Here is a 17,370-nt window from a genome sequence, read left to right on the forward strand (position 1 = left end):
AGAGACCTTTGCATGTTCTCATGCAGAATGATACATATCACACCAACAATGTGTCCAAGTTGAGATTTGCCTTGCTTTATTTTACTTATTAGGGTGTAACCTAAAGTCGTTTTCATCCAAATGTTTTTTATTGGGTTGATATTGACCCTATAGGTTGCCATGTCATTTTCACAAAATACATTCAAATGGCAAGTGTTTACAACACCAAACGTCATGAACTCCAATGTCAGTTCACTCCCCTCTTCTTAGCAATGCAAGACAAGGTGAACCATTATGAAAACAGGACCCTCTCCATTGGGATGGAGGAGGATGTTAGACAAGCCCCATAGCACCACAGGGGGCCCTAGGCAACCTCCATCCCAATGCCTGGGCCATGAGTATTGGTCCAACCACCTCATTAAACCATAGTCATTAAAATATCCCTGGCCCATAAGCAATCATAGTATGTGAGAGCGGTTTATGACCGTGATTCATTGGTCCATTGTTTGCTGGATCTTTTACAGCCCACCACAGGCATCTAACGTAACAGAGATGTGTTGTTCGCTACACTATATAAGCCACTAGCTATAACATAGGAATTTCCGCTTCTCACACATGCAATTGGCCTATATTTCCTCCAATAACAATTTGTTTAATCTTCAATATGTGCAACTTCAGAAAACTGTTTGGATTTCTGTTAGAATACCACAAAGAGCAGTTTGCTAATTATCATAGGATCAATGTTTGTTGAAATAAAAAGCGGACTCACATTCTTTGTTTATTAGTAATGTCTGAGTGTGCCCCTGGCTATCCGTAAAAAACTTTTTTTTTAAAACAAGAACATTTTGCTGTCTGGCTTTTAAATAAGGAATTTGAAATGATTTATACTTTTACTTTTGATACTTAAGTATATTTTAGCAATTACATTTACTTTTGATACTTAAGTATATTTAAAACCAAATACTTTTAGACTTTCACTCGTAGTATTTTACTGGGTGACTTTCACTTTTACTTGAGTCATTTTACCCGGTCACAGCTTATAGACTTGTTTACGTGTTGCTGTGCAGTTTGTTGCTAACGTTTCTTTGCTACCTGCCAACTTTACGGTTTTTACTTTTCAATTACCGTTTTATATTTTAAATTTTTCCTTCGCTTGACTTTTTTCATTCAAGTTTTTCATCCTGTATGCTTTATCTGTACATGGTTCTACACGACCTCCACCAGCCGAAGCTAAGTAGTAACATTAGCATTATACCTTCTAATTGCAGTCGCTGTACTCATCATATACAAGAGAACGGTCGCCTTATGGCGAGGATAGCCGTGCTGCAAGCCCAGCTTCAGATGCTGAAACAGTATCTGTGCCACCAATTAGTACAGATAGTAGTATAAATCCCCTCGCACAGTCATCGCAGCCGTACAATTTTCTCATGGCTTCTGGAAGGAAATGCTGTAGGAATGCTCAACCGGTGTCGCTCATTCAGCCGACAGAAACTTTCAACCGGTTCTCCACATTAAGCAACGAGCCCGAGTCTACTCTGGTCTCTCCTCCACCCGTTACGGGGTCTGGTGGAAGCCGAAGCGTCCCACCATTAGCTCTGACAAATTGAACACCCTATTCATTGGCGACTCCATTAGCCGTAGTATTAGACTTAAAAAGAATCATCCAGCGATCATACACTGTTTACCAGGGGGCAGGGCTACCGACGTTAAGGCTAATCTGAAGATGGTGCTGGCGAAGCCTAAAACTGCAGAGTGTAGAGAGTGTAGGGATATTGTTATCCACGTCGGCACCAACGACGTTAGGATGAAACAGTCAGAGGTCACCAAGCGCAACATAGCTTCAGCGTGTAAATCAACTAGAAAGATGTCAGCATCGAGTAATTGTCTCTGGCCCCCTCCCAGTTAGGGGGAGTGATGAGCTCTACAGCAGAGTCTCACAACTCAATCGCTGGTTGAAAACTGTTTTGTGCCCCTCTTAAAAGATAGAAATTGTAGATAATTGGCCTTCTTTCTGGGACCAAGCCTGGCCTGCTGAGGAGTGACGGACTCCATCCTAGCTGGAGGGGTGCTCTCATTTTATCTATGAACATAGACATGGCGCTAACTCCTCTAGCTCAGCAATGAAATAGGGTGCAGGCCAGGCAGCAGGCTGTTAGCCACCCTGCCAGCTTAGTGGAGTCTGCCACTAGCGTAGTCAGCTCAGCTATCCCCATTGAGACTGTGTCTGTGCCTTGATCTAGGTTGGTCAAAACTAAACATGGCGGTGTTCGCCTTAGCAATCTCACTGGAATAAAGACCTCCATTCCTGTCATTATTGAAAGAGATTGTGATACCTCACATCTCAAAATAGGGCTACTTAATGTTAGATCCCTCACTTCCAAGGCAGTTATAGTCAATTAAGTAATCACTGATCATAATCTTGATGTGATTGGCCTGACTGAAACATGACTTAAGCCTGATGAATTTACTGTGTTAAATGAGGCCTCTCCTCCTGGTTACACTAGTGACCATATCCCCTGTGCATCCTGCAAAGGCAGAGGTGTTGCTAACAATAGCACATTTTACGATAGCAAATTTCAATTAAAAAAAACAACCAATGACTGCGTTTTCGTCTTTTGAGCTTCTAGTCATGAAATCTATGCAGCCTACTCAATCACTTTTTATAGCTACTGTTTATACGCCTCCTGGCCCGTATACAGCGTTCCTCACCGAGTTCCCTGAATTCCTATTGGACCTTGTAGTCATGGCAGATAATATTCTAATTTTTGGTGACTTTAATATTCACGTGGAAAAGTCCACAGACCCACTCAAACGGCTTTCGGAGCCATCATCGACTCAGTGGGTTTTGTCCAACATGTCGCTGGACCTACTCACTTCCACAGTCATACTCTGGACCTAGTTTTGTCCCGTGGAATAAATAAAATCCACAATATTTTTCCTCATAATCCTGGACTATTGGACCACCATTTTTTTACGTTTGCAATCGCAACAAATAATCTGCTCAGACCCCAACCAAGGATCATCAAAAGCCGTGCTATAAATTCTCAGACAACCCAAAGATTCCTAGATGCCCTTCCAGACTCCCTCCACCTATCCAAGGATGTCAGAGTACAAAAATCGGTTAACTACCTAACTGAGGAACTAAATTTAACCTTGCTTAATACCCTAGATGCAGTCGCAACCCTAAAAACAAAAAACACTTGTCATAAGAAACTAGCTACCTGGTATACAGAAAATACCCGAGCCCTGAAGCAAGCTTCCAGAAAATTGGAATGGAAATGGCGCTACACCGAACTGGAAGTCTTCCGACTAGCTTGGAAAGACAGTATCGAAGAGCCCTCACTGCTGCTCGAGCATTCCTATTTTTCCAACTTAATTGAGGAGAATAAGAACAATGCAAAATGTATTTTTGATACTGTCGCAAAGTTAACTAAAAATTCCCCAAGAAAGGATGGCTTTCACTTCAGCAGTGATAAATTCATGAACAACTTTGACGAAAAGATAATGATCATTAGAAAGCAAATTATGGACTCCTCTTTAAATCTGCGTATTTCTCCAAAGCTCAGTTTTTCTGAGTCTGCATAACACTGCCAGGACCTAGGATCAAGGGAGACACTCAGGTTTTTTAATACTATATCTTTTGACACATTGATGAAAGTAGTCTTGGCCTCTATACCTTCAAGCTGCACACTAGACCCTATTCCAACTAAACTACTGAAAGAGCTACTTCCTGTGCTTGGCCCTCCTATGTTGAATATAATAAATGGCTCCCTATCCACCGGATGTGTACCAAACTCACTAAAAGTGTCAGTAATAAAGCCACTCTTGAAAAAGCCAAACCTTGACCTAGAAAATATAAAAAACTATCAGCCTATATCGAATCTCCCATTCCTCTCAAAAATGTTAGAAAAAGCTGTTGCGCAGCAACTCACTGCCTTCCTGAAGACAAACAATGTATACAAAACACTTCAGTCTGGTTTTAGACCCCATCATAGCACTGAGACTGCACTCGTGAAGGTGGTAAATTACCTTTTAATGGCGTCAGACCAAGGCTCTGCTTCTGTTCTCGTGCTCCTAGACCTTCAACCCAAATTGGTCTACACGGACAAATTCTGGCCTGGTTTAGATCTTATCTGTCAGAAAGATATCAGTTTGTCTCTGGGGATGGTTTGTCTTCTGAGAAATCAACTGTACATTTCAGTGTTTCTCAAGGTTCCGTTTTAGGACCACTTGTTTTCAGTATATATTTTACCGCTTGGTGATTCGGAAACATAATGTTCACTTTCACTGCTATGCGGACGATACACAGCTGTACATTTCGATGAAACATGGTGAAGCCCCAAAATTTCCCTCCCTGGAAGCCTGTGTTTCAGATATAAGGAAGTAGATGGCGTCAAATGTTTTACTTTTACATTCAAAACAGAGATGCTAGTTCTAGATCAAAAGAAACAAAGATATCTTATTGGATCTGACAATTAATCTTGATGGTTGTGCAGTCATCTCAAATAAAACTGTGAAGGACCTCGGCATTAGCAGGACCCTGATCTCTCTTTTGACGAATGTATCAAGAATATTTCAAGGACAGCTTTTTTCTATCTTCATAACTTAGCAAAAATCTGAAACTTTTTGTCCAAAAATGATGCAGAAAAATTCATCCATGGTTTTGTCACTTCTAGATTAGACTACTGCAATGCTCTACTTTCCAGCTACCCGGATAAAGCACTAAATAAACTTCAGTTAGTGCTAAACGCGGCTGCTAGAATCTTGACCAGAACCAAAAAATGTGATCATATTACTCCAGTACTAGCCTCTCTACACTGGCTTCCTGTTAAGGCTAGGGCTGATTTCAAGGTTTTACTGCTAACCTACAAAGCATTACATGAGCTTGCTCCTACCTATCTTTCCGATTTGGTTCTGCTGTACATACCTACAAGTACGCTACGGTCACAAGACTCAGGCCTCCTTACTGTCCCTAGAATTTCTAAACAAACAGCTGGAGGCAGGGCTTTCTCCTATAGAGCTCAATTTTTATGGAATGGTCTGCCTATCCATGTGAGAGACACAGACTTGGTCTCGACCTTTAAGTCTTTATTGAAGACTCATCTCTTCAGTAGGTCCTATGATTGAGTGTAGTCTGCCCCAGGGGTGTGAAGGTGAACAAAAAGGCACTGGAGCGACGAACCACCCTTGCTGTCTCTGCCTGGCCGGTTCCCCTCTCTCTACTGGGATTCTCTGCCTCTAACCCTATTACAGGGGCTGAGTCACTGGCTTACTGGTGCTCTTCCATGCCGTCCCTAGGAGGGGTGCGTCACTTGAGTGGGTTGAGTCACTGACGTGATCTTCCTGTCCAGGTTGGCGCCCCCCTCGGGTTCGTGCCATGGGGGAGATCTTTGTGGGCTATACTCAACCTTGTCTCAGGGTAGTAGGTTGGTGGTTGAAGATATCCTTCTAGTGATGTGGGGGCTGTGCCTTGGCAAAGTGGGGGGGGTTATATCCTGCCTGTTTGGCCCTGTCCGGGGGTATCGTCGGACAGGGCCACAGTGTCTCCCGACCCCTCCTGTCTCAGCCTCCAGTGTTTGTCCTGCAATAGTTTGTGTTGGGGGGCTAGGGTCAGTCTGTTATATCTGGAGTATTTCTCATGTCTTATCCGGTGTCCTGTGTGAATTTATGTATGCTCCCTCTAATTCTCTCTCTTTTTCTTTCTTTCTCTCTTCTCTCTGAGGTCCTGAGGACTCTGAATGATCGGCTATGAAAAGCCAACTGACATTTACTCCTGAGGTTCTGACCTGTTGCACCCTCTACAACCACTGTGATTATTATTATCTGACCCTCCTGGTCATCGATGAACATCTTGGCCATGTTCTGTTATAATCTCCACCATGCAAAGTCAGAAGAGGACTGGCCACCCCTCAGAGCTTGGTTCCTCTTTAGGTTTCTTCCTAGGTTCTGGCCTTTCTAGGGAGTTTTTCCTAGCCACCGTGCTTCTATATCTGCTTTGCTTGCTGTTTGGGGTTTTAGGCTGGGTTTCTGTACAGCACTTTGTGACATCGGCTGATGTAAAAAGAGCTTTATAAATACATTTGATTGATTTTCTATTAAGGTATCTTTGCTTTTACTTAAGTGTTACAATTGAGTACTTTTTCCACCACTGTTCATAATCTCTGCTGTTGTAAGGCAGTCAGTGTGTATAGCTTCCTATTGATTGGAGAATTATCATATCAAGTTAATCAATGTTATGATGGCCCACACACATGAATGGGAATTTATTATTCACTATTTAATTTTCTAAACAGCTAAATTAAAATGGTTATCTAAAGGAACATATTTTGATTACTCCATTCATTATAGGTACAGTGCATAAGGAAAGTATTCCGACCCCTTCCTTTTTTCCACATTCTGTTACGTTACAGCCTTATTTTAAAATGGATGAAATAAACAATGTACACACAATACCCCACAATGACAAAGTGAAAACAGGTTTTAAGATTTTTTTGCAAATGTATTCAAAATAGAAAACATTCCTTATTTACATACTACAGACCCTGCTATGAGACTCGAAATTGAACTCAGGTGCATCCTGGTTCCATTGATCATCCTTGAGACGTTTCTACAACTTGATTGGAGTCCACCTGTAGTAAATTCAATTGATTGGATGTGATTTGGAAAGGCACACAACTGTCTATATAAGGTCACTCGGTTGACAGTGCATGTCAGAGCAAAAACCTAGCCATGAGGTCAAAGGAATTGTCTGTAGAGCGCCAAGACAGGATTTTGTCGAGGCATAGATCTGGGGAAGGGTACCAAAACAATTCTGCAGCATTGAAGGTCCCCCAAAACACAGTGGCCTCCATCATTCTTAAATGGAAGAAGTTTGAAACCACAAAGACTCTGGCCGCCCGGCCAAACTGATCAATCAGGGGAGAAGGTCCAGAGTTCCTCTATGGATGGGAGAACCTTCCAGAAGGACAACCTTCTCTGCAGTACTCCACCAATCAGGGCTTTATGGTAGAGTGGCTAGACTGAAGCCATTCCTCAGTGAAAGGCACATGACAGCTCGCTTGGAGTTTGCCAAAAGGCACCTAAAGGATCCTCAGACCATGCGAAACAAGATTCTCTAGTCTGATGAAACCAAGATTTAACACTGTCCTAAATGCCAAGTGTCACGTCTGGAGGAAATCTGTCACCATCCCTACGGTGAAGCATGGTGGTGGCAGCATCATGCTGTGGAGACGTTTTTTAGCGGTAGGGACAAGGACACTAGTCAGGATCGAGATGAACAGAGCAAAGTACAGAGAGATCCTTAATGAAAACCTGCTCCAGAGTGCTCAGGACCTCAGACTGGGGTGAAGATTCACCTTCCAACAGGACAATGACCCTAAGCACACAGCCAAGACAATGCAGGAGTGGCTTTGGGACAAGTCTCTGAATGTCCTTGAGTGGCCCGGACATGAACCCGATCGAACATCTCTGGAGAGACCTGAAAATAGCTGTGCAGTGACGCTCCCCATCCAACCTGACAGAGCTTGAGAGGATCTGCATAGAATAATGGGAGAAACTCCCCAAATACAGGTGTACAAGCTTGTAGCATCATACCCAAGAAGACTCAAGGCTGTAATCGCTGCCAAAGGTGCTTCAACAAAGTACTGAGAAATACTTATGTAAATGTGAGATTTGAGTTTTTTTTTTTATTATAGATTTGCAAAAATATCTAAACCTGTTTTTGCTTTGTCATTATGGAGTTTCGTGTGTAGATTGATGAGGGGGGAAAAACGATTTAATCAATTTTGAGTAAGGCTGTAGCATAACAAAATGTGGAAAAAGTCAAGGGGTTTGAATACTTTCCGAATGCACTGTATCTAACTACCATCGTGGGTTCGTCCAGCCTGTTGAAAGGGTCTAGTCATTCAGGCCAGTCCTGCACTTCGATCCACTGTATATAGTACAAAAAGTACAGTACATTTTTTTTTTTTTAAATGCATGAAATGAAATGTATGCATTCACTACTGTAAGTCGCTCTGGATAAGAGCGTCTGCTAAATGACTAAAATGTAAAATGTAAAAAAATGTATATTCCAAAAGTGTAGCATATTCCAAGTTAAGCCTATATTCCAAAATGGAATGAATTCAAATAGGCCTAAATGCTAAATAAATACCGAAGCCTTAGGGCGTCACACTCATACAATAATTGCAATGCGTGTTATTGTCTGGAAAGTGTGCCAGGTCATGTGGAATTGAATAGGCTTTTATAAATGCAGTGCCAGCAAAAAACCGCTTAGTCGCCTATTGGTGCGCAGTGGAAGTGGAGCTTTTCCAAATCCCGCAGTATCTACAGTGACTGCTCTGCTCTACACTTTTCAGCTAACATATTCAAACGTAATGCACGTTTTAGAGTAGCCCTGACTCTTTTTGTTTACTTCACAATTTTTGGGCAACAGTCCGTTTCACAGTAAACCACCATGTTTTGGTCACTATTGTGCGTAACCGTTTGCTTGGCATCCCTACCTGCCGAAGCACAGATCTCTAATAGGTACGTTATCGGCTGTCCCAGTCGTTGTGACAAGGCGATGTGTCCACGTATGCCAGCTGAGTGCTTAGCAGGAAAAATCCTCGACCACTGCAACTGCTGCCCGGTGTGCGCCTCTGGAGAGGGCGAAGCGTGCGGCGGCAATGGGAAGCTTGGAGACCCGGTGTGTGCAGAGGGGTTGGAGTGTTCGGTATCGGGCGGAGTGAGCTACTCTGCCACGGTCAGAAGAAGAGGGAAGAGCGGCGTTTGCGCCTGCAAAACTACGGACCCTGTATGTGGCAGCGACGGTGTATCATATCGTAACATCTGCGAGCTCAAGAGGGTCAGCAACCGGGCGCTGAAACTTCAGCAGCCACCTGTTTTGTTCATTCAACGGGGAGCTTGTGGAAAAGGTAACTTATTTATTAGGCATATTATTTCATTCCACCACTTGAATGTGCTAATTGTTTTATCATTCTTTCTGGTGGGTTCCTAACTTTAAATCAGTGCTAGTGTTACTCAACTTTAGGCGCAAATACAGTGCCTTAAGAAAGTATTCATACCCCTTGACTTATTCCACATTTTGTTGTGTTACAGCCTGAATTGAAAATGTATATATTTTTTCATCCATCTACCCACAATACCCCACAATGACAAAGTGAAAACACGTTTTTAGAAATGTTTGCAAATGTATTGAAATTAAAATACAGAAATTAATATTCACACCCCTGAGTTAATACTTTGTAGAAGCACTTTTGGCGGCGATTACAGCTGTGAGTTTTTTTGGGTACGTTTCTAAGAGCTTTGCACACCAGGATAGTACAATATTTGCCTATTCTTTTCTAAATTCTTTACGCTCTGTCAAGTTGATCATTGCTAGACAGCCATTTTCAAGTCTTGCCATATATTTTCAAGACAATTTAAGTCAACTGTAACTCAGCCACTCAGGAACATTCAATGTCATCTTGGTAAGAAACTCCAGTGTAGATTTGACTTGTGTTATAGGTTATTGTCCTGCTGAAAGGTGAATTTGTCATCCCAGTGTAGACTGAATCAGGTTTTCCTCTAGAATTTTGTCTGTGCTTATAGCTGTATTTGGTTTATTTTTATCCCCCCAAAAAACTCCCTAGTCCTTGCAGATGACAAGCATTCCCATAACATGATTCAGCCACCACCATGCTTGAAAATATGAAGTCATACTCAGTGATGTGTTGTGTTGGATTTATCCCAAACATAACATTTTATATTCAGGACAAAAAGTTATTTTTTTTGCTAAATTTTTTGCAGTATTACTTAAGTGCCTTGTTGCCAACAGAATGCATCTTTTGCAATATTTTATTCTGTACAGGCTTCCTTATATTCACTCTGCCATGTAGGTTAGTGTTGTGGAGTAACTACGATGTTGTTGACCATCCTCTGTTTTCTTATATCACAACCATTGAACTCTGTAACTGTTTTAATATCACCATTGTCTTTACGGTGAAATCCATGAGCAGTGTCCTTCCTCTCCGGCAACTGAGTTGGGAAGGATGCCTGTATCTTTGTAGTAACTTGGTGTATTGATACACCATCTAAAGCCTAATTAATAACTTCACCATGCTCAAAGGGATATTCAGCTTCTGCTTTTTTTATTTTTACTTACTGTATCTAGCATCCGGTGTCTCTGATGCATTGAAAAACCTCCCTGGTCTTTGGTGTAATATGTGCTTGAAATTAACTACTCGATTGAAGGACCATACATATAATTGTACTGTATGTGTGGGGTACAAAGATAGTGGTTAACATGATTTATTAATGACACCCTATTATTGAACACCAAATGAGTCCATGCAATTTGTTAAGCACATTTTTACTCCTGAACTTATTTAGGCTTGCCATAACAAAGGGGTTGAGTACTTACATTGAAAGTATATAGTGCAAGTGATCAATGCTGTTCAAGATTCTTCACAGATTATTAAAGCAATTGAGAAGATCTCCACGGACCTGCGACCTTTGCATGCTATCTTGAACATGCACACTTTCTATTATTACATAAAAGACTTATAGTTAGACTACAGTAGGCTAGCCTCAATGTGGCTATGGATGATACTCATTTGAAGGTTGGATAAATACTGTTTGGTTGAAACAAATATCAACATTTAAGATTAAGCAATTGGCTTAATCTTATTTTTTTACTTTTATTTTTTATTTAGTTGAAGACATGAATCCAACATATAATTTGTTAACTTGTTGACAAGTTAATAGGCTATTTACTGTATTGCAAAAGTGATATTGAATTGTGTTTGGTTCTCAACGCAACCAAATATCAACATTTGAAGATGTATGTTTTATGTCATTGTCTTAGTCTGGCTTTGATTCCAGTTTGTCTACAAATTAATGATTGATACCTACTGTATGTTGGATTCACGTCTCCATCTCAACCAAACATCTACAGTTGAAGTCGGAAGTTTACATACACTTAGGTTGGAGTCATTAAAACTTGTTTTTTCAACCACTCCACAAATTTCTTGTTAACAAACTATAGTTTTGACAAGTCGGTTAGGACATCTACTTTGTGTGTGACATAAGTAATTTTTCCAAATAATGTTTACAGATGGATTATTTAACTTATAATTCACTGTATCACAATTCCAGTGGGTCAAAAGTTTACATACACTAAGTTGACTGTGCCTTTAAACAGCTTGGGAAATTACATAAAATGATGTCATGGCTTTAGAAGCTTCTGATAGGCTAATTGACATCATTTGAGTCAATTGGAGGTGTACCTGTGGATGTATTTCAAGGACTACCTTCAAAATCAGTGCCTCTTTGCTTGACATCATGGGAAAATCCAAATAAATCAGCCAAGTCCTCAGAAAAACAATTGTAGACCTCCAGAAGTCTGTTTCATCCTTGGGAGCAATTTCCAAATGCCTGAAGGTTACCACGTTCATCTGTACAAACAATAGTACGCAAGTATAAACACCATGGGACCACGCAGCCATCATACCGCTCAGGAAGAAGACGCATTCTGTCTCCTAGAGATGAATGTACTTTGGTGCGAAAAGTGCAAATCAATCCCAGAACAAAAGCAAAGGACCTTGTGAAGATGCTGGAGGAAACAGGTACAAAAGTATCTATATCCACAGTAAAATGAGTCCAATATCGACATAACCTGAAAGGCCGCTCAGCAAGGAAGAAGCCACTTCTCCAAAACCGGCATAATAAAGGCAGACTATGGTTTGCAACTGCACATGGGGACAAAGATCATACTTTTTGGAGAAATGGCCTCTGGTCTGATGAAACAAAAATGGAACTGTTTGGCCATAATGACCATCGTTATGTTAGGAGGGAAAAATTGTAGGTTTGCAAGCCGAAGAACACCATCCCAACCGTGAAGCACAGGGGTGGCAGCATCATGTTGTGGCGGTGCTTTGCTGCAGGAGGGACTGGTGCACTTCACAAAATAGATGGCATTATGAGGAGGAGAATTATGTGGATATATTGAAGCAACATCTGAAGACATCAGTCAGGAAGGTAAAGCTTGGTCGCAAATGGGTCTTCCAAATGGACAATGACCCCAAGCATACTTCCAAAGTTGTGGCAAAATGGCTTAAGGACAACAAAGTCAAGGTATTGGATTGGCCATCACAAAGCCCTGACCTCAATCCTATAGAATATTTGTGGGCAGAACTGAAAAAGTGTGGGCGAGCAAGGAGGCCTACACCAGCTCTGTCAGGAGGAATGGGCCAGAATTCACCCAATTTATTGTGGGAAGCTTGTGGAAGGCTACCCAAAACATTTGATCCAAGTTAAACAATTTAAAGGCAATGCTACCAAATACTAATTGAGTGTATGTAAACTTCTGATCCACTGGGATGTGATGAATGAAATGAAAGCTGAAATAAATCATTCTCTCTACTATTATTCTGACATTTCATATTCTTAAAATACAGTGTTGATCCTAACTGACCTAAGACAGGGAATTTTTGACTCGGATTAAATGTCAGGAATTGTGAAAAACTGAGTTTAAATGTGTTTGGCTAAGGTGTATGTAAACTTCCGACTTCAACTGTATGTTAAAGAATAGGACTAAATCTAATCAAACTTGAAATGCACTTTAAATAAAGTTTGATTTATTCCCATTCTTTAACTTTGATTTTTGGTTGAGATGGAGACGTGAATCCAACACAATGATTAACTTGCAGATTACTTTTGAAATCAACCTAAGCTTGAAAACCTAGGCCGCCTATAATGTATTGTCTATTTTAAATTGAACCCTGGGTTGAATTGAGACACTAGCTGTTGATGACGTTGCAAATGCTATATAGGCCTAAATAGTATCGTTGTTGTTATACTGTATGATTTATAAAGTATGGTTACATTTCATTTTCTCTGTTAAACCTACCCTATGGAATGACTTATAGCATTAGTGAATAAATTTAGCTATTAAAAGAACTGTCAATAATCGTTCTCATGATACCACATTGGTTGTAGTCAATGACAAACAGCAAAGCTAAGCAGCGCTGGGCTTGGTTAAAACCCTGGATGGGAGATCAAATGAATAGCTATTGATAGATCAACTCTCCAGTAGGAGGTGCTGCCCAGACTGTTGTTTTTTTTCTCATACTCGCTATAACGTTGAGCATCTGACGTTGTTTCAAAAGTGGAATTTCAACATATTTTTACAAGATTTGTCCATGTTGAAAATTGGTTACAATGATTACATTATCCTGTAGTTGAAATGTCACCCTCAAAACAACAATTGATTGTGTTACAGTCTGAATTTGAAATTGATTAAGTCAAGATTTTATGTCACTGATCTACACACAATACCCAATAATGTCAGAGGGAAATTTGGTTTGTAGAAGTAAAAATGTGTTTAACAAATTGCATATTAAGTTGCATGGACTCATTCCATATTCAATAACAGTGGTTAACATGATTTGATAATGGCACCCTACCCTATTAGGGTACCTCAATTGACTACTGAATATCAAGCACAGATTCAACCACAAAGACCAGGGAGGTTTTTCAATACCTCGCAAAGCTGGACACTGGTTGTAGATACAGTATGCAAACAAAAAAAGCAGAAGCTGGATATACCTTTTGAGCATGGTAAAATTATTAATTAGGCTTAAGATGGTGTATCAATATACCCAGTCGCTACAAAGACACAGGCGTCTTTCCTAACTCAGTTGCCGGAGAGGAAGGAAACTGTTAAGGGATTTCACCATGAGGCCAATGATGATTTTAAAACAGTTCCAGAGTTTAATTGTTGTGATATAAGAAAACTGAGGAGGGATGAACAACATTGTATTTATTGCAATAGGTCATTGTTGCTGACTTTACCATGGAGTAGCCTATATTAATTTCCAGGATTAGATTAGAAAAATTGTCCATTAAGTTACACAGAATGGAAAATTGTCTTTGGCGCTCTCGCTTACATAAAAAATATAAAACAGACATAAAACATACACATTACACACATTGAGCATTTACCTCACGTCAGTTCATCAGAATCTTATTTAGGATTGTCTCTGCGGAGGGGATAAATAATTTCCTAAAGGTCCAATGCAAATCATTTCTGGTAACAATGGAGTATCTTACTGTGATTGTTTTCAATTAAATGGTCAATGAGAAACAAAAATATCTTCTCAGGAAAGGGCAATTTCTCAAGCAAGAATGTAGCTATTATTTGCAGAGGTTTGGAACTCTTTCTTATTGGTGATGTCACCATTGGCCACAACTCCATCCCACCAAAATAGTCTAAAATGTCAGGCCTTTTCAAGCAGCTTTTACACTAAAATGGCATTATCATAATTTTCACAATTTCATAGTATTATTCCAACCTCATGGTGTGGAAATATATATGGGCCTTTAATGCCATTTTTCCGTGCAAGTGGCACCTTGTTCTTCAAACGGACGGCATCATTTGGATGGATGCATGCAGCTTGTGGGTGACCTGAAGTGCTTTCCTTGTAAAGTTCTGTGTGTACTATTTTGCTGGCCTGATTGACAACTGGTGCCAGTTTACTCCTGTTCCTTACTGAAACATTCTCATACCAGAAGGAGATGTTGAAGGTAAAAACACTCTGTAAGTGATCTGTACACCATGGTCAGTGTGTGTTTGCTTGCATTAAAACTTCTTAGCTTCCTTTAGTATAAAAACACTACCTTTTGTATGGACTCTACTCTGTGAGTCCTCAGTTTCAGCCAGTGCAGCTGAGCTGCAATCTGAGACGCTTGTAATCAGAATCAGTGGGACTCAACATAAACCAGACTGTCTATCCATCCCAGACATGTTTTTGATATGAAATATCATAACATTAACAATTTGTGGCAACCTTTTAAGGGGTTGCTATTTCCCTCCTCAACTTTGTTATTGCTAGAGCATTGTGTCATATAGCCTAGTGAATTATCATGGCTGGACTTGTGTCATGTAGCATTGTGTCATGTAGCCTTGTGTCATATAGCCTAGTGAATTATCATGGCTGGACTTGTGTCATATAGCACTGTGTCATATAGCCTAGTGAATTATTATGGCTGGACTTGTGTCATATAGGCTTGTGTCATATAGCCTAGTGAATTATTATGGCTGGACTTGTGTCATATAGGCTTGTGTCATATAGTCTAGTGAATTATTATGGCTGGACTTGTGTCATATAGTCTAGTGAATTATTATGGCTGGACTTGTGTCATATAGCCTTGTGTCATATAGTCTAGTGAATTATTATGGCTGGACTTGTGTCATATAGTCTAATGAATTATTATGGCTGGACTTGTGTCATATAGCCTTGTGTCATATAGTCTAGTGAATTATTATGGCTGGACTTGTGTCATATAGTCTAGTGAATTATTATGGCTGGACTTGTGTCATATAGCCTTGTGTCATATAGTCTAGTGGATTATAAGGGCTGGACTTGTGTCATATAGCCTTGTGTCATATAGCCTAGTGGATTATTATGGCTGGGCTTGTGTCATATAGCCTAGTGGATTATAAGGGCTGGGCTTGTGTCATATAGCCTTGTGGATCTATCAGGGTATGCGGCTTGTGTCATATAGCCTAGTGGATTATAAGGGCTGGGCTTGTGTCATATAGCTCTAGTGGATTATCAAGGGCTTGGTCTTGTGTCATATAGCCTAGTGGATTATCAGGGTTGGGCTTGTGTCATATAGCCTAGTGGATTATCAGGGTTGGGCTTGTGTCATATAGCCTAGTGGATTATCAGGGTTGGGCTTGTGTCATATAGCCTAGTGGATTATCAGGGTTGGGCTTGTGTCATATAGCCTAGTGGATTATCAGGGTTGGGCTTGTGTCATATAGCCTAGTGGATTATCAGGGTTGGGCTTGTGTCATATAGCCTAGTGGATTATCAGGGTTGGGCTTGTGTCATATAGCCTAGTGGATTATCAGGGTTGGGCTTGTGTCATATAGCCTAGTGGATTATCAGGGTTGGGCTTGTGTCATATAGCCTAGTGGATTATCAGGGTTGGGCTTGTGTCATATAGCCTAGTGGATTATCAGGGTTGGGCTTGTGTCATATAGCCTAGTGGATTATCAGGGTTGGGCTTGTGTCATATAGCCTAGTGGATTATCAGGGTTGGGCTTGTGTCATATAGCCTAGTGGATTATCAGGGTTGGGCTTGTGTCATATAGCCTAGTGGATTATCAGGGTTGGGCTTGTGTCATATAGCCTAGTGGATTATCAGGGTTGGGCTTGTGTCATATAGCCTAGTGGATTATCAGGGTTGGGCTTGTGTCATATAGCCTAGTGGATTATCAGGGTTGGGCTTGTGTCATATAGCCTAGTGGATTATCAGGGTTGGGCTTGTGTCATATAGCCTAGTGGATTATCAGGGTTGGGCTTGTGTCATATAGCCTAGTGGATTATCAGGGTTGGGCTTGTGTCATATAGCCTAGTGGATTATCAGGGTTGGGCTTGTGTCATATAGCCTAGTGGATTATCAGGGTTGGGCTTGTGTCATATAGCCTAGTGGATTATCAGGGTTGGGCTTGTGTCATATAGCCTAGTGGATTATCAGGGTTGGGCTTGTGTCATATAGCCTAGTGGATTATCAGGGTTGGGCTTGTGTCATATAGCCTAGTGGATTATCAGGGTTGGGCTTGTGTCATATAGCCTAGTGGATTATCAGGGTTGGGCTTGTGTCATATAGCCTAGTGGATTATCAGGGTTGGGCTTGTGTCATATAGCCTAGTGGATTATCAGGGTTGGGCTTGTGTCATATAGCCTAGTGGATTATCAGGGTTGGGCTTGTGTCATATAGCCTAGTGGATTATCAGGGTTGGGCTTGTGTCATATAGCCTAGTGGATTATCAGGGTTGGGCTTGTGTCATATAGCCTAGTGGATTATCAGGGTTGGGCTTGTGTCATATAGCCTAGTGGATTATCAGGGTTGGGCTTGTGTCATATAGCCTAGTGGATTATCAGGGTTGGGCTTGTGTCATATAGCCTAGTGGATTATCAGGGTTGGGCTTGTGTCATATAGCCTAGTGGATTATCAGGGTTGGGCTTGTGTCATATAGCCTAGTGGATTATCAGGGTTGGGCTTGTGTCATATAGCCTAGTGGATTATCAGGGTTGGGCTTGTGTCATATAGCCTAGTGGATTATCAGGGTTGGGCTTGTGTCATATAGCCTAGTGGATTATCAGGGTTGGGCTTGTGTCATATAGCCTAGTGGATTATCAGGGTTGGGCTTGTGTCATATAGCCTAGTGGATTATCAGGGTTGGGCTTGTGTCATATAGCCTAGTGGATTATCAGGGTTGGGCTTGTGTCATATAGCCTAGTGGATTATCAGGGTTGGGCTTGTGTCATATAGCCTAGTGGATTATCAGGGTTGGGCTTGTGTCATATAGCCTAGTGGATTATCAGGGTTGGGCTTGTG

At 41.0% G+C, this 17,370-nt stretch overlaps 2 protein-coding genes across 2 annotated transcripts in view; both read left to right on the forward strand.

Moving 5' to 3' along the window:
* LOC106607536 (pleckstrin homology domain-containing family A member 1) overlaps window positions 1-17,370 on the forward strand; it is a 77,282-nt gene that overhangs the window by 48,545 nt on the left and 11,367 nt on the right. The gene's annotated exons all lie outside the window — the stretch shown is intronic.
* The window catches only part of LOC106607527 (serine protease HTRA1A), a 38,580-nt gene continuing 29,475 nt past the window's right edge, over window positions 8,266-17,370 (forward strand). The window contains exon 1 of the mRNA XM_014204562.3: window positions 8,266-8,894. Coding sequence (XP_014060037.1) covers window positions 8,435-8,894 — 460 coding nt within the window. The 5' untranslated portion in view covers window positions 8,266-8,434. The remainder of the gene's footprint in view (window positions 8,895-17,370) is intronic.

Source organism: Salmo salar, chromosome 01, assembly GCF_965601325.2.
Source record: "Salmo salar chromosome 01, fSalSal1, whole genome shotgun sequence".
NCBI lineage: Eukaryota > Metazoa > Chordata > Actinopteri > Salmoniformes > Salmonidae > Salmo > Salmo salar.